At 35.4% G+C, this 21277-nt stretch overlaps 3 protein-coding genes across 3 annotated transcripts; all 3 read left to right on the top strand.

The window, feature by feature from the left end:
* Positions 1-4346: 4346 nt before the first annotated feature.
* On the top strand, positions 4347-11282 carry FIP1[V] (FIP1[V]-like protein). The gene is made up of 9 exons (XM_012996385.2): positions 4347-5536; positions 6946-7169; positions 7490-7616; positions 7705-7773; positions 7886-8026; positions 8248-8355; positions 8453-8667; positions 8812-10120; positions 10417-11282. The coding sequence occupies exons 1-9, from the start codon at positions 4520-4522 to the stop codon at positions 10960-10962; spliced, it is 3756 nt and encodes a 1251-aa protein (XP_012851839.1). The 5' UTR covers positions 4347-4519; the 3' UTR covers positions 10963-11282.
* Positions 11283-13341: 2059 nt separating this feature from the next.
* On the top strand, positions 13342-16161 carry LOC105971516 (Calcineurin-like metallo-phosphoesterase superfamily protein). The gene is made up of 9 exons (XM_012996370.2): positions 13342-13684; positions 13833-13916; positions 14543-14577; positions 14675-14786; positions 14955-15028; positions 15295-15367; positions 15539-15624; positions 15714-15762; positions 15887-16161. Exons 1-9 carry the CDS (start codon positions 13484-13486, stop codon positions 15962-15964), a joined length of 792 nt encoding a protein of 263 aa, XP_012851824.1. The 5' UTR covers positions 13342-13483; the 3' UTR covers positions 15965-16161.
* Positions 16162-18134: 1973 nt separating this feature from the next.
* LOC105971512 (uncharacterized) lies at positions 18135-19730 on the top strand. Its single transcript, XM_012996365.2, has 3 exons — positions 18135-18411; positions 18728-18973; positions 19079-19730. The coding sequence occupies exons 1-3, from the start codon at positions 18280-18282 to the stop codon at positions 19589-19591; spliced, it is 891 nt and encodes a 296-aa protein (XP_012851819.2). The 5' UTR covers positions 18135-18279; the 3' UTR covers positions 19592-19730.
* The last annotated feature ends 1547 nt before the right edge of the window (positions 19731-21277 follow it).

Below are 21277 nucleotides of genomic sequence, written 5' to 3'. Positions count from 1 at the left end.
TGTAAAACTTGAAATGCAAAACATTTATACTTGATTGCTTGTTGTACAAGCTTTCTACTTATTACTCTTTGATAACTTCTTTTGTGAAAAGAAATATAGAACAAAACTATATTAATAAAACTAGAAAAGTAATTACCTATGTTGAGACCCCTTGTTGAATTTGAAGTTGATACTGCTCCTTCATCGACAATTCAACTATACGGACAGCTTCGATTATAGTTCCTTTGGTTCCGCCGTACGTATGTGCTTCAAAAATTACTGCATCATTCGTACTATCGTCAAGCTTGGCGGTAAAATTCATAGACAAATATCCACCACCACATCCAGGAATTGCATAAAGTTCCATCAGTTCCACCATACGATATTTTTTCGACTAAAAAAAAAAGATAAAAATAAAAAAAAAATTAGTCGTTACATTCCGAACCAAGATTTCAGAAACTAGAAACAAAAATTTGAAGGAGAAAAAAAATACGTGTTCGCGGTTATAGGAATCGATAACTAGGTCGACCATAGATTTGCAATATTCGAGGCGCCTAATACACGATCTCGGGGAATCTTTGTCATAGTAGACTATGCAAGCTCCCTAAATAATTAAATGGCAAATAATTTGTTAGAATGAAAAAAAGAAAAAAAAAAAACAGATGAAATTAAAAGAAATTAATGAAAAAAGGGAAGGGTTTGGGGAACGCACATCGTCTGATTCATATTCTTTCTCTTGTGGTAGTTTCGAAGCCATCGTGATGAAGAACGGAGGTTTATTAGTTTATTTATTTATTAATTATTAAAGATAAATAGATAATGAATGAGTTGGACAAGTATTTATAATGGATTTTAATTGACCTCTAATTGCATAATTAAATTAGGACTCCTGTTTTTACACTACTATACTCGTTAATATTTTTAATATAATTTCAAGCAATTAATTAATATACTTGGACCCAATATTTCACTTTTCTGAAATAAATAACAAAATTTTAGTGGAAAAAAATAAATCGACTAATATTTTGTCGACAAATTTAGATACGTTCTTAAATATTTATCGACGAAGTGGTCAACTATTTTTTGATGGTTAGTCAACTAATTTTTTGAACGTTCTTAGATATCTATTGACAAGGTGGTGATTAAGTTTTTTTAGTTAGTCGACTACGTTATATTGTCAGTCGACTGAATTTATTAAGTTAATTCGCTAAATATTTTGCTTAGTCCACGTACTAAAGTTTTTTCTGCATTTTCGGACATCCATTGGCAGCGCACGACCGGCCAAATTTGCATATAAGAAATCGACTAAAAAGAGTCGAACAAAGACACATTGCATAAACAATATCTATAAGAATCCAAGCAACAAATAAATTAAACGTAACACTTCTTGTTAATATACTGAAGCTTTTACATAAACCAGCATCAGGCATTGAGTTTTTACATGATATAGGGTTTACGTGTCATAGATAAAGTGTTGCAAAAAAACGAGCGCAAAAAATATGGGCGCTATTATCAAGAAGTCCATGGTGTGCTACTTATTCATAATTAGGTCAAAAAACTCATTTACAAAAAAAATCGGACAAGGCTCAGTGGTGTTTAAAAGACTAAAATATCCGGCTTTGTTTTTTAATATACTCCAATGTCATCTCTTTAACCTTAATTTCACCAATTATTCAATTTTGACCCATAAACTCACAGGAAGTTCGTAGCACGCCCTCCCTTTAGTCTCCTTCCTTTTCTAGCCAATCTCCCTCCCGAAGGTAGCCGCCTAAGCTAAGGTAGACGATGGAGAACAAAGGGCTCAATAGCTGCACAACCAATTGTTCTAGATTTGCACCTTCGCCGGTTTCAGCCCTTCAAGTTGGAATTCCCGATCATTGGGATGAGTTACGAACCCCCTGTAGTTAGCTTTCATTCGAAGGCCTTTTCACGGTGGCTGAAGGCTGAGTCTTGAATTCAGGAAGCACCAATTCAAATTAATAAAAAAAACTACATCACCACTACTTATTAGTAGTACTCCTTCCTCCAATTGCATGTCACGAATACATATCGATTAGGGGTGTAGTCAATATTCCCAAATCAATAGGGGAATTTATGTATGGTCGATTTTGGGACAAATGAATCAAAATTTAAATTTGTACCTCGTAAAAAACTTTTTAATTTTGTGGAATTAACTATTTACGTTCTTTTGGAAATAAATTATGTTCAAACAAGCAAATATGTCATAGTTACATGAGTCCATTCATGGCATTAGGGCTGGACATGGATCGGGTCGGGCAATTATCGGTCAATGACTTATCCGACCCGACTACCCGATTTTGCTGAAAATTGAAAACTATTACCAGCCCGACCATTATATATGGGTCGAGTAATGGTTGGCACCCACAGTGTCTCTTGGGGGGAGGGGGGGCCTGCATGAAAATAAAAATGTAGTAGTTTTATTTATTTATTTATTATTATTGTATTATTTATCTATTAGTTTATGTACTTTAGCCCCCAAAGTTTGAATTTTAAACACTTTAAGCCCATAAAATATTTCGAACCCCCCACCCAAAAAACATGGGTCCACCCCTGAATGAGTTGTTGGTTGGTATTATCGGCTACCTATTTAATATTTTTTTTTTAACAATAATAAGATGTTTTTTGAAAAAAAAATTCAAAAGATATTCAAAATTTTGGGAAATCTTATGTTAAGTAAAATTCTTAACTTTAAAATTAAGAGTTATTTTTTTTAATTACACTTCTACAATAAGTAAATACATAATTAAGAATATGAAATAAGAATTATGAAATAGAAATAGGAATGAGAGATTTATAAATTTTTGTTTTGAGTTTTTGAGTTTTTACTTCTTTTATATATTATTTTAATATTAAAAAAATAAGAATTACAATTAAATATTTATAATAAAAAAATTATTAAAAAAGTCGGTTGGCCGATATTACCCGACCGACTTATTTATATATGGGTCGATTAAAATTACCGGCCAAACAATAAAATTGTCTGACAAAAAATCTGTCGCCCGAAAGAAATGGATCGAAAATAGATTGGTTGGCCGATAAAACCAGTCCATGCACAGCCATACATCGCAGAATATATAAATACATAATCTTGGAGTCTTGAAGAATATTCAATATGGAAGAACAAAATTGCTAAATATTTTTTCTTGAAATTCTAAAGTGACATTTCACATGGTGGGGAAATATGGAACAATTAATATGAGATGCTATGCTTTCTTTTTTTTTTGTTAATGAACGACCACAACCAACTATACTAGTGCATTGGATAAACCTACACTCTCGTATAATAATTTGCAAATCATGCGAGGCTACAAAAGACATGAACCACATTAGGCTAATTATGTGTGACAAATAACTTAGCGACAATTAGCAAGGAGATTCGAATTTGACCCAAATTTACTTGCTCCAAACGCTAGGTCGTCTCTTACAGAACAAGTAGGTGATTACTTGCTTATAAATTATAATGCTTTAGGGTCATTTACATATTTTTGCATTATTATTGGGATCGCGTATTTATTCGTCAAAATATTTGGGTCTCAATTTCATTAGTGGGCCAATATTAAATTATAAGATATGCTTTGTGGGCTCTCTTTTATATCTTTGTACTTGCAACAAATTAGTTTGGTAAATTATGGTCACAAGAATTTATGATTTGTGTTCTTAGAAAATTGAAGGTAAATAGCCACAAAATTCTTTAAAACAAATATTGAAATAAAAAATATTAAAGCAATGAACTTATAGCTACAAAAATACGTGCCTTTAAGAATTATAACTAATTTATATTTTCTTTCTTTTTTAGATGTAAATATGGACGCAAAAATGAAGTAACAATAAACTCGAACGTACTTTGGTATCTGAAACGTTCAATGTCATTTCAATTTTATTAATACTGCTCGGAACGTGATTTTAACCATTTTCTAACCTGTATTTGGCAAAATTCAAAACATAGTAATCTTGATTCTTGTCCTTTATGTTAGCTTACTAATTCAATCTGAATCTAGATTGGATGTTAGTAATAAAGTAATGCATAATTGAGTTACAGTTTAAATTTTAGATAATTCAAAATCCCAAAATCGTGGGCATTGTTAATTGATTCATACATATCATTTTCGGTCGAAATTCAATCTTGACGATTCAAGTTGTATTAGAAAGCCAAATCAAAAAATTACAAATTCCATGGTTTGAGATTTGAGTTTTACCAAATTCATATTCGAAAATAGTCAAAATCACTTTGGAAATCGAAACAATATTTTTAAAATTGAACACCTTTTGGTATTTCCTTAAAAAAAAAAAAAGGAAAAAATATATATATATATATATATATATATATATATATATATATAAGTATTTTGGCATTCATCAAAGTGTAAATGTGGTAAAAAAAAAGTTTTGTTAAGAACCGAGTTTATCTCGTCATTCTCCACAACATCTTCGTTTCCCTTGACCTATAAATTCTCACTCTTCCCTTACTTTACCTTTGCACCAAAACCCTTGTTTCCCCCTCTCTCTCTAAAACTCAACCATGGAAGACGACGATGAGTTCGGAGATCTTTACACAGACGTCCTTCGTCCCCTTACCACGCAGTTTCAGCCGCAACACGAAGAAGCCGGCTCCTCCGCTCCTGGCGGAAGGGCGGCGGCGGCGTCGTCGTCACAGGGCCGCCGGATCGATCTCAACATCAACAGCGATGACGAGGAGATTTTATACGGAGCTCCCGATTTGAAGAAATCGGATTCGAATTCGAATTTAAATCCCAGCAGCTCTGCCCTCCGATGGAATTTGAATGCCCCGATTCAAGAAAAAGCCCTTCCCGAACCGAGGGGGTTCGATTTGAATCTAAACTCGGATTTAGATTCCGCGAAGATTGTTGGAATAGCTGAAAATAGAGCCGACGATTTGGCGTTTGATGAAGCTAGGGTTTCCAAGAAGGGCGAGGGTGTGAAATCGCCACCCCAGAAGGCATCTGGTGGGTCGATTTTCTTGGAGAATGACGACGATGATGATATCAACATCATCGTGGAAGAAGGGGAGAATAAAGACGATGACTTTCTGGAGAAAGACGATGATGCCGATATTTCCGGAACCGGAAAGGAGCCTGCTATTGGAGTCGATTCGGAGCAGATGATTCCGGGCCTTTCCGGAAGATTGGATAACCCTAGGGATTCAAATTTTGAGGATGATTGGGAAAGTGAGGAGAGTGAGGATGATTTGCAGATAGTGTTGAACGATAACAATCATGGTCCAGTCGGAATGGCGGGGGTGAACGATGAGGATGACGAGGATGGAGAGCAGTTGGTGATTCTTGCGGATAATGGCGATGTGGGCCACCACCACCATCAACAGCCACATCAGATGATGATGGAGGAGCCGGAGTGGGGCGGCGAGGAAGGGGGACCAGCGGCAGATGGAGACAAGGATTTGGGTGATGCCGCCAAGGCGAGTGGAGGAGGTGGCGGCGGTGCTGCTCCGACAGCGGTGCAGCCAAAGGTTGCTTACAGTAATCATGGGTTCCATCATCCTTTCCATTCGCAGTTCAAGGTCAGCTTCGAATGTAATTAGACTGTAGATGCAATTGTACTTCTTATATAGTGAAAATTGTAGATACTAGTGATATGGTGGCACTAAGAAGCGGGTCGATAAGCTTCTTGTCACGGTGGTGGTACAGTAAATTTTGTACATATTTTAGTCTCTTACTTGTTAATGAAAAAAAAGTATTTTCTTTATGAGTAAATATATTTTATTTTCGTGAGTTTTTTTTATGTAAATAAATTGGCTTTATAAAGTGGCCTTACAACACACACACACTCACTAAGCCCCACGGTTGGAGAAGCTCCAATGTCCCTAATGAGGTCGAAACTACGAATGCTACTCGTAAAAAAAATAATAACTTTGTTACAGTGATTTGTAAAGCCCGACAACTAGTCAACTAAGAGGATTATGGATATATGGTGTTCATGGATCTTATCCAACTTATCAAGTGTATGAGCATGTTGAAAGACGACAATTCTGTTGGATATTCCTTCTCTAAAGAGCATTAGTCAGTGGATATCCCTTTTTACCCAAGTAGACTTAAATCATAAATTGAAGAAAACAACAGGCAAAATCGGGGATGCACCACAAAGGGGTGTCTTTCCCTTTTCCGTCCATGTTGACAAGTTAGGATAGTATGCCAGGTGCAATGTACTTGGTTATTGCTGCCCGTAGGCCAAGAATAGTTCATAAGACTTAGTTCATAAGGCTATTCGTGTGAATTAATCCAAAAATTGTTTCCTTGTAAAATGCATTGTCATCGTGAATTTCACAACTCGAGTGTAGATATGATTTACTACAACTAATAGCACATCTCTCGACTTGAAAAGGTGATGCAATTTGCTTTCAAAGGTTTTAAGCTGATAAAACGTGTAGGAGTTTGGTGATAAAAAAGTGGTGATCTTTGGATGTGGCATCTTATTGTTCTCTTTCCTCCTTTTCAACTGAGTCAAATCTTTCTTTTTCAACTGAGTCAAGGTCTTACTTTCAATACTGTAGGCAGATTACCCTGTAATTATGTATCAATCAAATTTTGTAGCCATGCACTTTTTGATTCTGTTAAGCTCCACTCGGATTGATGGATTTGAGGCTAAGAATTTCAAATTCATTTAGCTTATTGTATTATTTGAGCTGTTTCTTGAGTAGTAATGGATCTTGTGTCCATCTTATATGGATTCATTTCAAATCCGAATCTGTCCTTCCGAAAAGAACCTTATAGAAATCATACTGTCTGGTGTTATTCAATCTGTATACTTCTTCATCGATTATCTTCTCTTCAAAAGCATGCACATTCTACTTTATGTACTGAATAATGTCTGTGGTTTACCGGAAGCTTTTCCTGGTAATTCATTTTGTTTTTTCTATGATAATAACCTTCATATTGTTTCTCTCTCTTCCATCACTGTGGAACTGCTTAGTATGTGAGACCTGGCGCAGCACCTTTGCCTCCTGGAGGGATTGCGGGTCCCGTTCGTCCACCTGTCAACATGGCCCCTATGGCTGGACGCGGAAGAGGTGATTGGAGACCACCTGGAATGAAAGGTGCTTTGCCCATGCAGAAAGGGTTTCATCCTGGTTACGGAGGAATGCAGGCAGGTCGTGGTTTCGGAAGTGGCTTGGATTTCACTCTTCCTTCACACAAGTAAGATAACTTATTCGTACTTCTATATGTTTTTTTCGTTGGGTGAATTTTATAAATATATCGAGTAATACTATTCTATCACGGTTAGTAGAAGACATGTTGCATTCAATAAATTCGCAAGAAAATTAACCATAGATTTCGCTAGAAAGCCTATCCTTTTTTTCCAATTAGATACTATTATTAGTCTATCTTTGCAGTACTTCAATTTGTTTGGTAACATAATATTTTCTTATGATTAACTGTTGCTTGTATAGTATGCCGTTTTTTATGAATAGCCGTCTGTTCTCATTCTAGGTTCTTATTCCCACTTTAATTCTCAGGACCATATTTGAAGTCGACATTGATAGCTTTGAAGAAAAACCTTGGAAACTTCCGACGATAGATGTATCAGACTTTTTTAATTTCGGTTTGGATGAGGATAGCTGGAAAGATTACTGCAAACAGCTGGTAGGTTGAGTCTCAAGTCTGTATATCTCGGATTTATATGTAAATTATTTTTTCAAGAAGCTAAATGAATAGAATCTGAATTTTTTAGGAACAACTGCGGCTTGAGACGACAATGCAAAGCAAAATCCGTGTCTATGAAAGTGGCAGAGCTGAACGGGTAACATTCGTGGCTGTGGTTTAGTCAACTTTTGGATTTATAGACTGGTTTTCGATTTTGAAAATTATTTGTTTGCTCAAGTCTTCTCCGTTTTATTTGGTGTCGAATGTAGGATTACGATCCTGATCTTCCACCGGAGCTTGCAGCAGCAGTTGGTATCCAAGATATTCCACCCGAAAATGCGAATCGTGGGAATACAGATGCTGCTCTGACTGACATAGCAAGAGCAAATGCGAATGGGCGGTCCCCTCTCGTACGTGTGTTTTGCCTCTTATGTGATTTATGTCTCCCTTGTTTATTCAGTTACATCCCTTTACCCGTTTATTCATGTTTTGCGAATCGGGGAATAATCTTGCTTTATGTGAACTTAATTTTACGTCGGGGGAATTTTTCTGTAGTTAAACCCTTGAATTTTCAGGGTTGTTTCTCTCCTTACAAAACTGTTATCTCACTAGCTTTCTTTGAACATACCAGCCTGTCGGCAGGCCAATACCCGTAGAATCTGGTGGTGGTGGTGATCGAGTTCCGTCAGTTGATAGTAACAAGCGTATAAGAATGCACGATGCCGATGTCGTTATTGAGGTAATATTTTACAGTCTGCCTATTTATGTCGTCAGTGTGAAATATTTCATTGTATATGCACCCCATAAGTGAGGAACTTTCTTTATATGGCAAACAGATCATTTGCCACAGTTCGGTCGATGATGATGAAGTGGCAGAGCAGCAAGACGACGAGCCGCCAAGGAAGGATGGTGATGACGTGGCAGAGAATGTGGATAGCTTTTCACCAGCATATAACGGTCAGAAGAGGGAATCTGGATCAAGAAGAGCACAATTAAAGAAGAACACTGTTAGTACCGATAGGGAAACTGATATCCTTCATGAGGACGAGAGGTACATGCGTATTCTAATTAATAATGCCACTGTTTTTTTTTTGTTCGTGATGTATGCAACAAGAAGTTCAAGATTGTGTGAATTATACAAGTTTCACTATCTATCGTATGATTTATATGGAATCTAATAGAAGGTTTCTGATAGGCGGGACGATAAAACAAGTCCTACCTCGTCACCTTCAGCCACTGAATCTGATCGGGAAAAGCCCCCACCAGTTGAAGATGAAATGAACGATGGACCTTTATCGGACGATCGAAGCTTTGATATGGAAAGAGAAAAAATCGACGTGGATACAAAAACTGAAGATGGGAACTTGTTGTATCCAACAAAGAAACAAAAACTCGGTTCACTCGCAGAACAGTTGTCCCAAGAGGATGATGATGATGACATGGAAGACTCGAAGGCGGGAAGGAGCAGCGACACAACCAGCAAAGCGAGATCTGGAAGTAGTAAAGATTTCCGGAAGTTTCCGGAAGATGCTGATGATGAAGTTCTTCAGGACAGACGCCCTCCTCGAGCAGGTTTCGTCAAGAGAGAAGTGGGGAATGTGGACAGCTCTCGTAGAAAAGGTTATTACGAGAGAGATGAAACCGAAAGACACGTGGCAGCGAAAGGGAGAGATTATTCCTTTCCGCATAGGCATGTGGCGAAGAACGAGAGTACAGAGTGGAAAAAGGAATACAGAGATGCTGATAATCGTAGGGGAAGGACAAGGGATATGAGTAAGGGTAGAGAAAGTGAAAGTAGAAGCGAGAAAGACGAAAATCACCAGTCGAGAAATCAGATGGATAACGGTGGTAATTGGAGGGGGGCTAGTCATGATCATAATCTTAAAAATCGGAACGAAAATGCCGACGCGTTTCATAGCAAAAGAAGGAAAGAAGAGGTGCGTGTAAGTCAGGAGCGCGCTGAAAAGGAAGATATATCCGATAATCACAGAGAGAATAACAGCAGCCGAAGGAAGAGAGAGAGAGATGATGGCTCTGATCAGATCAAAAGAGATGTACATAATAATAGTAATGCAAGGCAAAAAGAAGGGGGCTCGTCGTTTCAGAGGGAGAGGATCGATAGGCAGAGAGAGCGCGACGAATGGTATAGGATTAAACAAGAGGAAATTCCACCGAGGGAGAGAGAAGAAACCCGATTGCAAAAGCCGAGAATGAGTCATTCGAGAGGGAAAGACGATTATAATACGGGATCGAGCAGAGAGTACCATTCGAAGGATGTTTATGCTCGTGGGAGTCAACACATCAATGATGAGAAGAGAGCAAGATACGATAGGCCTAATAATCGAGATGGGCGTGTTAACTATGGTTCCGATACTTCGAGGGTGCACGAAGAAAAACGGAAAGAAAGTAGTAGAAAGAGTAAGGAATTGGATGGTGGAGATCGCAGTTCGTTGAACCCTTATAAGAGGAACCAGAACGAGCATGGTGGCCAGATAAGCAAGAAGGTACGTTTTTAATACGAAAATGAATTCGTATGATATCAAGAACAACTATTCTGAAGTTGATTTTTGTTTTATATTTTATAATTTCCTTGCCAACAACTATAAATGTCAGGTTTAGGGCTCTGTTTTGAAAGCAATCGACTTTTACTTGGAAAAAAGTTATTAGGGCTCTGTTTGGTACATGTATTTTGAAACGAGGAAAATGAAAACGCAAAACTGAATTATTTTCTGCTCATGACATTTTTGTTTGATCCAAACAAAGCCTAAAAACGATTCTCCTTATTTCTCGGTGCTAATAGGTGAACATGAGAGGCAGAACCGAGCCACAAAGAGGTGAAGTCGACGTAAACCATCACTCTTCCAAAAAACACAGAGAAGAGGTTTCGTCAGACGACGAACAGCTTGACTCGAAAAAGGGGCGCTCTAAATTGGAACGTTGGACAAGCCATAAAGAGAGGGATTTTGGTGGGCCCACAATGCCACCATCCTTGCCCAACAAGCCGCCCGAAGAATCTTCCAGAAAGATCCAAGATGCTAAGCCGCCACAGCCACCTTTGGTCGAAGAAAACGACACCGTTCCAGAAACGAATAATAATAATGTCAACCCTAAAGCAGCAACGGAGGATAATAACAAACACTTGGACACTGTTGAAAAGCTGAAGAAACGGAGCGAGCGTTTTAAGCTTCCTATGAAAAACGAAAAAGATGTCTCGACAACTACAGTCAAGAACATCGAGAGCGAAAAGCAACCGACTTTGCCTTTGGTCCAAACTGAAACCCGCCCGACCGATTCGGAGATCAAGTCAGAGCGTCCAGCTCGTAAGAGGAGGTGGACTGGAAATTAAAAAAAAAAAAAAAAGGGAACACGGGAAAAAGAGATTTTTCGGCTGTGGTTGGATATTTATGTTCGGTTTTTGTTTTTCGAACTACGGATGTTTTCATACACTTGTAATTTTTAAGTTGTTAAAATTGTGCGGCAGCTCGTGATGTAGGGCTGTATTTGGATATTCACGAAACGGGAAAAACCTGATGCAGCCATTGATTCGGTTTTTGTGTCTTGACAATAGTTCATTAGCTTGTGTGTGTGTGTATATATGTTATACCTTAAAAATTGTAGCATTCTGATTGGCTGCAGATTAATTATCTGAAGTTTGTGTTTCATGGAGAAGAAGCCTAAGTTACTATAGTATATGATTAGATAGTTAGTTACTGTCTTGTATCTGGATACATGTGTTTGCATTTTTCAGTGGGAAAATCAATTTTGTTTTCCATTATATATGTACGTTATGAAGTAGAAGCATTACTATTTGCTGATTTATTTGTTGTTTTCTGGGGAGTTAATTGATTTTGAACTGTGGATTTATATAAATAACCACTGATAAGCACACATACACATGGACGTATGTTATTATGTGTAGATCAATAGTGTAGAATCATTAGATGTATTTCACTGGGTGTAGTATCTATAAAACCCTGCAAAACTTCAGTGCATAGGGTTCTACTTCACGTTCGATCTGGGCCATGTTATAGTCCAAATTTTAGAAAAATCCGAAACATGAAAGTTTTAGATCTTCGACTTAGCTATCCAATGCAATTTGAATTAGGTCAGAACTAAAGTTCTGATAAAATAGTTATAATGATACTTTACTTTATAAAAAATTAACGGCGGCTTTTGAGAGGTAGGTAGGGTGTAAATGGGCCGAGCTGGCTCATGAGCTCGGAGAGCCGGCTCGACAAAAGTTCAACCTCGAATTTTTTGAGTTCGAGCTTTCTGACGAGTTGAGCTGAACTCATTTTTATTTGTTCATGAGCTCGTGAGTTTTTTTTTATAAATATAATTAATATAAAATATAAAATAACCTTATATAAATAATTTAAATATAAATTACAGGTCACTTTTGTTTTTTTTTTTTTAATTATAATTTATAATAATAAATTTCTAATAATATTAATAAAAAATAAAGATAACAAAACAAATACACAAAATGGCTCAGCTCGAGCTTAGAAAAACAATACTCGAAAAGCTCGAGCTCGTCAAAATGGAAGCGAGCTCGCCAGAACAGCCAAGTTCAACTCGTTTACACCCTTAGAGGTGGGTATCCACAAGTCTTGAGCGAAAAGGGAATTTAATATCCATCCGATCCCAAACACGCCGAATTGCCTTCCCTAGTTATAAAACAAATTAAAGAAAATGGAAATAAGATTTTGGGTAATAAACACTTAATTCCTCTATAGTATGACCATTTCGCACATGATCCACTTATTCTTTTAATATAAAGACATAATCCCTATTGTGGTATTTCATTTGGCAGATAAGCATATGCTCATTAGAAGGATGATCTTTTTAAAGGACAAAGAGGTTATGTGCTTATATTAAAAATATAAGAGAGTTGTGTGTAAAAGATTCAAACTAGAGGGAGGTGAAGTGCTATTTACCCTAAAAACTTTACAAAAGGTAAATAAAGGGAGGTGAAGTGCTATTGAAAAGGGTAAATTACAAACACCCCCTGAGGTATGGTTAAATTACAAAAAACCCCCCTCTTTTTATGGTGCCAAATTCAACATAGTCATCTAGATTCCGTGAAATGTGCTCTAGTTTGTACTCTTTGTGTAAAAAATACAGTTTCCGATGCACCACAAACTGATATATACAAGCTAAAAATCACATATTATGGTCATCTTGCTTCATAATGTAGAGTTTGAATGGGATAAAACGGGTACAAAAGTGATAATATTCCATATAATCTCGAAGATTCCACTAAATTTGATGAGTTGAGGGGGGTGGTTGTAATTATCCAAACAAGAGGGGTGTTTTTGTAATTTGGTCATACCTCAGGGGGGTGTTTGTAATTTACCCCTATTGAAAATTACAAGTTTTTACAGATCATCCCCTTATACTCGTAATGTCAACACATAACTCCTTGTGGATTAGGGGTTGCTTGCGTCCGTTAATTTTTCAGTCAAACTTAACCGCACGTGTCAAACTTTTTTTGCAGATGACCCCTTACACTTACATTTTCCCTTTTATTTTTGCAGATGACCCGTTGACGGAAAAACTAACAGAAGCCAACCCCTAAACCACAAGAGAATCATCATCAAAAGCTTGTAACGAGGAGATTAAGAGCAATTTACTCTAAATTAAAATAAGAAATTGTTTTCCAAAATTGAAATTCTAGGATGGAGCTAAATAGCCAAGGCCGTCATAGCCCACACACATACTTCACAGACAATGACTTGTCTTATCTGTACGCAAGTAAATCCAAATTCAGCAGGCAAAAAAAATAAAAAAATCTGCAATAAGTCAATAGTTTATCAAATGCTGATGGGTCATGAAAAATCGGATCTACAGTTGGTTAGAAGAAAAAAATGAAGGAAAAATCATGGCGTTGCACTCTTATCGCGCAGCTCTCCCTCTGCGCCGCTGCTTACATAGCTCTGAATATAGGGCAGCCCCAAAACCAGAACCAGAAGCTCACCCATGGCAGAAGAAGCTCTTCTCATATCTACTTCATAACTGTTAATGGCGGCTCTACTTCACTTCAACAACAAACCCTTTTGCTCCAACAGGTTATAATTCATGGGTTGTTGTTGTTTTCTTCGAATTAGTTTTTTTTTTTTTTTTTTTTTTTTGAATTTCAAGAATGTCAGTAGTTTGTAATCTTGATTGTCTGTTAGGGCAAATTTGAGTGTGATTTTTTTGATGTTGATAATGTAGATGGTGAAGGTGAAGAGGATCTGCGATATTCGATTCGTAATCGACATTAGTGAACTAGGCGAATCGGAGCCACTTCTGCAGAATGTGAGATCTAATTATTTCTGATTGCATTTAAAAAAAAAAATTAATGAAATTTATGTGTGATTTTTGCTTCTTGGACTTGTTAAAAATGCTAGCTTTATTTAATTGATTGCTGAGTTTAAGGTAGTTGAAATCGGACAACATTTTTTCGACTTTTCGATATAGGTAGTTAGTTATGCTGCCTTTTTTTTTTTGTTCTTTCTTGATTACTGCTATTTTATTCTATTGAACTACTGCTTATGAAAAAGGTTACTGATGCTGTCTTAAACTTATTTTGACTTAATAATGTTGGATGACTGTCTGATTATTTAGTCGGTTATTTAATTTAAAACACCATAAACTAATGTTCTTTATAATTTACTTGAATTGATCGACAGTGATTTTTCGACTTTTCGATATAGGTAGTTATGTTGCCTTTTTTTTTCTTCTTCTTAATTAGTGTTTATTTTATTCTATTGAACTATTGCTTATGAAAAAGGTTATTGATACTGTCTTAACTTATGTTGTCTTAATAATGTTGGATGACTGTCTGATTGTTTAGTTGGGTATTTAATTTAAAACACCATAAATTAATGTTTTTTAATTCACTCGAATCGATCGGCACCATGATTTTTTTTATTTGTTAACAGGCGACAATGTTTCCTGAGTTGCTAAACATGCCCTGGTATGCCATTTTTCTTTACTTACATTGTTCAGTAATTTCAAAGTATATTCAAATTATCGACCATTAATTTAATTTAGTGTTATGTCAAAAACTGTAGGTACACTTGTGGGAATTTAAGACGACAAGGCGAAACATATTCCGTAACGAAAATAGAAATTCCACACGGACGAACTCTTGATATTATTGCATTGGACACTGTCTTATTCCAGGTCTGAAGTGTATTTCGTAAGTGTCGTTTCTTTTTTATTGCACTTTCACTAATTTCTTCGTTTTTATACCCAATCACATAAAATACTTATCGTCGACAATTTTTTATGTGTATAGTGAAAAGTCATTTGCTATATAATAATTGTCTATAAATTATGTCATGATTTTAGGATCCATCAAGTGCACGTGGAAACGATCAGATTCTGTGGTTGAGGAAAACCCTAAACGAAAGCGATAGTGACTGGTAATTTTTCAACTGTGTTACAGCGGTTCGTCGTCTATTTTCCCTTTTTTTTTATAATTTTGTGCGACTGCAAATTGCAACTTCAAAAATTTTCACACGCCAAATCGAGAAATTTAATTTGTCGGGTGGCTATCAAATATTGAACACATAATTTTTTTTCTTCAATTTATAATTGTTTGCGACGCTTCAAAGTTCTATATATTCCACATGTCGAGAAGGAAAAAAAACAGTTAAAATTTTCTTCTCTTTCGCCGAGTTATTTGCAGGAAAATTGTTGTTGGATTCGACCCGTTGATCTCTTTCGAGTCTTTACACAGCACATTACTGCATTATGGAGCGGTACGTATGCCTCAAATTTTCAAGTTTAGGTTTAATTTACACCGAATAACACAATATCTTTTTCCTATGATTATAAAAATAGAGTGCATATTTATTTAATTAAATTATTAGAACATTTTCTCCATTCGAAAAATGCTTAAAACTAAAAAAATCTTTGCTTATGTGCCTTAGGATGCATATATGAGCACAAAAACTTGTGATGCCGAAGCTCAAGGTCTATATATTACTGCCTTTAATCACAATTCAATTTCTAAAGTGTGAGTAATTTTTTTTTCTTCCCATTTTGCTACTATTTTGCAATAGTAACAAATAATAATGATTTGTCGCCTTTTTGTCGCACTTCCAGAGAAACGGTTAATGGGTTTCTTCTCCATCGAGTCAGCTCACTGGAAATGGTCAGCTAAATTTTTCCTTCTAATTTTTTTTTATTAAATTCTTGCACGCAAATTAGATGATCATGAAAATAGTTCGTTCAAAATCGAAAAAAGGTTGTGGTAATTGTAATTTCTTACAAGACAGGTCACATTTGCTGTCAAGTTGACGGGAGAAGTTGAACGCAAGTTATCGTTTCGGCAAAGGGGTAGGTCGTCGATTTAGTCTTCAAAGGGGCCTAATTTTTCATCAATTTTGCTTTTTTATTTTTTTGTAGTTAAGAGGTGATTTTGATTTGGACAGGCAAATTATTATCATTCAGCTCAATTTTGTCATTTAACTTGTTGAGAATTTTCTTAGCTGATTTTCAACTGTGAATAATTGACTCATCTTCCACTATAATTGTTTCGATTTGTACGCAATTTTTGTTCATACTTCATTCATTATAACCTCTTTCATATATTGATATGTATTTTTGCTTGACTAGTGATCATACTTATATTTATGTTTGGTAATCTATGATGCATGAAAACTTCTACTCACACACACGTGTTTCTATGTTTCGGAAATCGAAACTCCATGACACATGTTGGAAACCTTTTGGGGTCGTGTCTGTAAATATTTTAAAGTTTTAGGGACATTTTTGGTAATAATAAAAAACTGAAAGCGTGTTTCCACCTCAAAAAAGAATCCAAAACCCGTTTGATAAATAGTGGGCAAATTCAAGAGAGAAGAAGAAAAATATATCAAACAACAAAATATTTTGTTTGGGTTGATCAAATGTAGAACATGAAAAAGGATTTTTGGGTTACAAATAGACAAACAAAGTAGCTCAAACAATTTCTTAGGCAGTGTTTGGAAGCGTTTTGGAACTTATTTTGATTTCATTTTGAGAAAATATGTTTTGTGGGAAGAATTTGAGAATGAAAGTGATGTTTGTTTATATTTTGAATGGAGACAAAATACACTGTAGCAATCAAATCATGTTTGTGTTAGAAAAAATGTATTTTAAAAGAAAAAAATTTGAAAGATGAAGTGATGTTTATCTGGTTTTTAGTGGAGACATTTTTTTACTGTAGCAGTCACATCATGTCTGAAAGAGAGAGTAACTTCTGAAAATTTTTTGAGAAAATTATTTGAAAAATATAATAAATACAATTTTTTTTTGGGAATCAGTGAAAACAAAATAAAAATTCTTCCAAACATTGCTTAGAATGCAAACATAAGTAATGTCCACAAAGTGATTTCTTATAAAATTTCATATGTTTGGCCACATACAATCAGTTCATCAATCCAAGTAGTGAAACATGTCACTGAATAATACATAAAAATAATAAGCATGTTAAAAAGTAAAATGGTAAGAATCAAATATATAAATAATCAGTTGTTGGCATCATTTAAGAAAAAATCAAGATAACCAAAACTCATGTCACCTAATATGACACTCGTCAAATTCAATAGGGAGAGAAAAATTAGCCTTATTTTGGAGTTGCAGAGAAAAATGAAATATACAAATGATTGATTCTACATATTGTTGGTCCAAGTGCAAGGTTCTGGAGTTGCATTGGAGTTGCAGAGAAAAAAATTCTTAACACAAGTTACGTCAGTGTGAAGAGAGTAAAAAAAAAAATACTATCTGAACGGACTAAAATTTTGCTAACGAATTTGTAAATCTGATTTGCTATGAAGGTCATTAGAGAAAAATACACTCGAAAATAGGAGATGGAAAAATTCTAATAATTAATATTAAAAAAAAATATATGCCATTAGTGTATCTTAGGTTTCCCTAGCGTTTCTTACTTCTATTAGAGTAAAAAACAGTTTGCCCCCTAACCTATTGCCTGTTTTGCACTTTGCCCCCCAAACAATTTTTTTTAGCACATTTTTACCCGAACTACGTTTTTTGTAGCATGGTGCCTAAAAAATGGGATTTTCAGGGCATTTTGACCGGGATCTCACACATGTGACTTTCACCTGAGTTTTACAGGGGCAAAAATGTCTTTTCATGTGAAAGTCACATGTGTGAGATTCCGGTCAAAATGCCCTGAAAATCCCATTTTTGAGGCACCGTGTTACAAAAAACGTAGTTCAGGTAAAAATGTGCTAAAAAAAATTGTTTTGGGGGCAAATTGCAAAATGGGTTATAGTTTAGGGTGTAAACTGCTTTTTACTCTTATTATTATAAAAAGTTAAAACTTGTACAAATAAAAAGTTAAAACTAATTTCAGGAGACAAGGTATTATTCGTAATTTACCGTAAAAATGAAACTTTATTTTTTATATTTTAATTTCAGTTTCAAAACTTTGAAACCGCAATAAAAGGCGGGATTTTTCCGAAAAAAATGTTGCTTTGAATTTCGGTCATTTCATGCTATACACACTGTTCACCGGATTCTGTGTATAGCAGAATCTGTTGACTCGAGGCAATCAGTCCCCTTTTCTATATTTCAAAACCCTCCCCCCATTCCACTTCTCTAATTACTTCTTTTTTGCCCCCACTCAACCACCGCCCCGCCGCCCCTCCGCCACTCAAACTCAGTGATGAAGCTGGAACGAGTTGAACTATTGGCGCACACTCCCCTCACACCGCACACCTCCGCTACCAACTTTACTTCACCTGCCAGACTATTGACCAACATTTCAGATCTGCAAAATTACCAAAAAAGAAAACCGGTAAGAAAAGAAGCAATTTTCTCTTCCTCTTCCTCCATCTTCATTTTTTTTTTTTACTGTTTTTTTTTTTTTTTTTTAAATTCAAGTTTATGCGTTGAAATAGAAATGATTTTGAGATTTTGATTGGCCTCGGTTAGTTAGAATGTTTCGGATTTTAGATTCTGTTTTATGTGTTTTTAAATCATTTCCTATTCATAAATTAAATTAATTGAAGTTCATTTCGATTCTACATATTTAATTTTAGATTTGAGTTGTGTTTATTTATGTAATACTTCTGCTATTTTTTATTATTTTTGTTTCTCCAATTAAATCACAGAGGACGGCAAATTTCTCTCGTGAAGAAGATGTTTGTATCGTCTCGGCATGGTTAAGTACAAGTAAATCTTCTGGATTTTGGCAGAGGATTCATGATAAATTCATAATTGAATTTGGTCAAGGAGGACGTACGGAATTCAGCCTAACTAGTCGTTGGGGAGTTATTAATGCCCAATGCGCGAAGTTCATTACCTATCTTAATCAAATCAACAACGAGCATCGATCCGATCAAACGACTCATGACAGTGTAAATATTTGCATTAATGGTTTTATCTTTATTTATTTATTATTATTTTTTAATTTTATCTATATTCGAATTAGTGTTTTTACGTTCAAACATTTTGTGTGATAGGTGGAAAGAGCAGGAGCATTGTATGCCGCCGACAATAGTAGACAACAATTTAAATTTGAGCATTGTTTCGATCTTCTAAAGTATGAGAAGAAATGGCTCGACACTGTGGAAAAAAATATGCAAAGAAATAAATCTTTTGTCTACAATGGTGTTCAAATCTCTTCAGAAGAAAATAGCGAACCTTCTTCTAATAAAGACCAAACCGAAGGTAAAAAAACGTCAAGAAGACAACCTAAGAGGAAACAGAGAAGTCCATGTATAATGTCTCTCACACACGAGCGTTGGAAAATAAAGATGGCAATTGAGCGCGTAAGATTTGCGCAGGAACGTAAGAGACTCATAGTAGCATATGAAAATGCGAAACTAGACGCACTTGAAAACGCGACGCGTTTAGATAATGAGCGTAGAGAGATGGATATTATGTTGATCGACACTACTCGGATGGAGAAGCCTCATGCAGCTTATTGGACTATGAAAAAAAATGAAATTTTGAAAAAACACGGTCTAATATGATTTATTTTATTTTATTTTATTTTTATAGTAGGGTTCGATTTTATTTTGTGATTAATGTGAAGATGTTCAAGAAATGTTCACTTTAGTTTGGTGTTCTTATTATGAATAAGTAAATGAATTCTTGTTTTGCAGATATAAATCCCTACACCTAACAAGTACTACACTTAATGCGTATTGCTATTGATATTTTCTTGTTAATGTGATCAAAATGTCTATGCTATTTTTCTGATTATGCGTATGATCTGTTTTAGGTGGTGTTTGCAAATGCTTTTAAATAAGCAGAAGTTAGTGATTCTGATTTAAGTTCAGGATAAGTGTTTATTCCTAAAAGCAGGGGGTGTTTGCAAATATCAAAAAAATCAACTTAAAGCACCCAATAAAAAAGTTGTAGTGTTTGCAAAATAAACTTTAATTTTCTGCTTATTTTTTTAAAATGTCTTAAATGCCCTAATTGAGTACAAACTCATTTTTTTAAAGGAAAATTTCATAGTCGGATTTATAGCCTTGTTGTTCTATGCAACAATTGCTATAGCTAAACCAGTGCAAAGTAAAATGATTTACAAAAAAAAATCATATTTTCTTTAGTTCATCCATTCTACAAACAGAACAGATAAGACAAACTCAAAAGGAAAACGAGAGGAATAAAACATATCTAAACACTAATGAATAAATATTCCAATTCTAGAAAACGCAATGGAGGTACATATATCATCTCTAACCCTGTCCATGCCACCATCAATGACGTCAAAATTGGGTCCATGAATATTGTCATTGGATCGACGATTACTAGTCCTATTTGGCAAATACTCGGGGTCACGATCATATTGTGAAAAATCTTCATCTAGTGCATCCACTTTACGAATAAAGTTATGAATTGCCATCGTAGCCGGGACAAGCGCTACTTGATCTTCCCATGAAATATTGATAGGTATATCTTTCATCGTGTAAAATCTTTCTTTCCAACATCCAAACGCTCGTTCAATCGTACTTCTTATTGACGAGTGAAAATGGTTGAAGACTTCATATTGATTTGTGTATGTAGTCGCTCGTTGAAAATCTGGAAGATGATATTTCTGATATTTGTATGGTGCAAGAAATCCTGGTATATTTGGATAACCGGCATCAACTAGGTAATACTTACCTATCACAAATATTGATACAAAACTCAGGTATCATTAATAATGCCGATAGTCTAATAGGCAAAAAAAATATGAATCTGAAAATGAAAATAAATCAAACCAGGAGGCGGCATTGGAAATTTTTTTTCTGGATTTCTGATGGTGTTATAAAATATTCGAGTATCGTGCGCGCTCCCCTCCCAACCTGGCAATACGTACGTGAAACACATATCAAAATCACATACTGCCATAATATTTTGAGTAGGAGTTCCTTTCCTTCCAATAAATGGAGTTTGGAGCTCTTTCCGAAGAGCTGCCTTAATGTGAGTTCCGTCAATTGCACCAATACAATCCTTAAGATTTTTTAAATTTAATCGGTTAGAAGTTAAGAAAAGATAATATTGATAAATGCAACCATTAACTATATAAATTACCTTAAAGTGGGGATAAAATCTCTCGTTTGTTCGAATGTAATCATGAGTAACAGAGTTTTCTGAAAATGGGATAATCCAATCCATGGACATCAATGTGCATGCTTTTAAAACTCTGTGAAATGATTTACTTATTG

Source organism: Erythranthe guttata, chromosome 10 (genome assembly GCF_056151865.1).
Source record: "Erythranthe guttata isolate IM_541 chromosome 10, IM_541, whole genome shotgun sequence".
In the NCBI taxonomy this organism is placed as follows: domain Eukaryota; kingdom Viridiplantae; phylum Streptophyta; class Magnoliopsida; order Lamiales; family Phrymaceae; genus Erythranthe; species Erythranthe guttata.
Note: the sequence above shows the minus strand (reverse complement) of the source record. Positions and strands in the feature narration are given on the sequence as shown.

Excerpts from the sequence above, each read along its gene's own strand:
- LOC105971516 (XM_012996370.2), top strand. The coding sequence starts at position 13,484 with ATGAAGGAAAAATCATGGCGTTGCACTCTTATCGCGCAGCTCTCCCTC. Across the intron at positions 13,685-13,832 it reads AAACCCTTTTGCTCCAACAG|ATGGTGAAGGTGAAGAGGAT; the intron begins GTTATAATTCAT and ends TTGATAATGTAG. Across the intron at positions 15,763-15,886 it reads GAGTCAGCTCACTGGAAATG|GTCACATTTGCTGTCAAGTT; the intron begins GTCAGCTAAATT and ends CTTACAAGACAG.
- LOC105971512 (XM_012996365.2), top strand. The coding sequence starts at position 18,280 with ATGAAGCTGGAACGAGTTGAACTATTGGCGCACACTCCCCTCACACCG. Across the intron at positions 18,412-18,727 it reads ATTACCAAAAAAGAAAACCG|AGGACGGCAAATTTCTCTCG; the intron begins GTAAGAAAAGAA and ends ATTAAATCACAG. Across the intron at positions 18,974-19,078 it reads ATCAAACGACTCATGACAGT|GTGGAAAGAGCAGGAGCATT; the intron begins GTAAATATTTGC and ends TTTGTGTGATAG.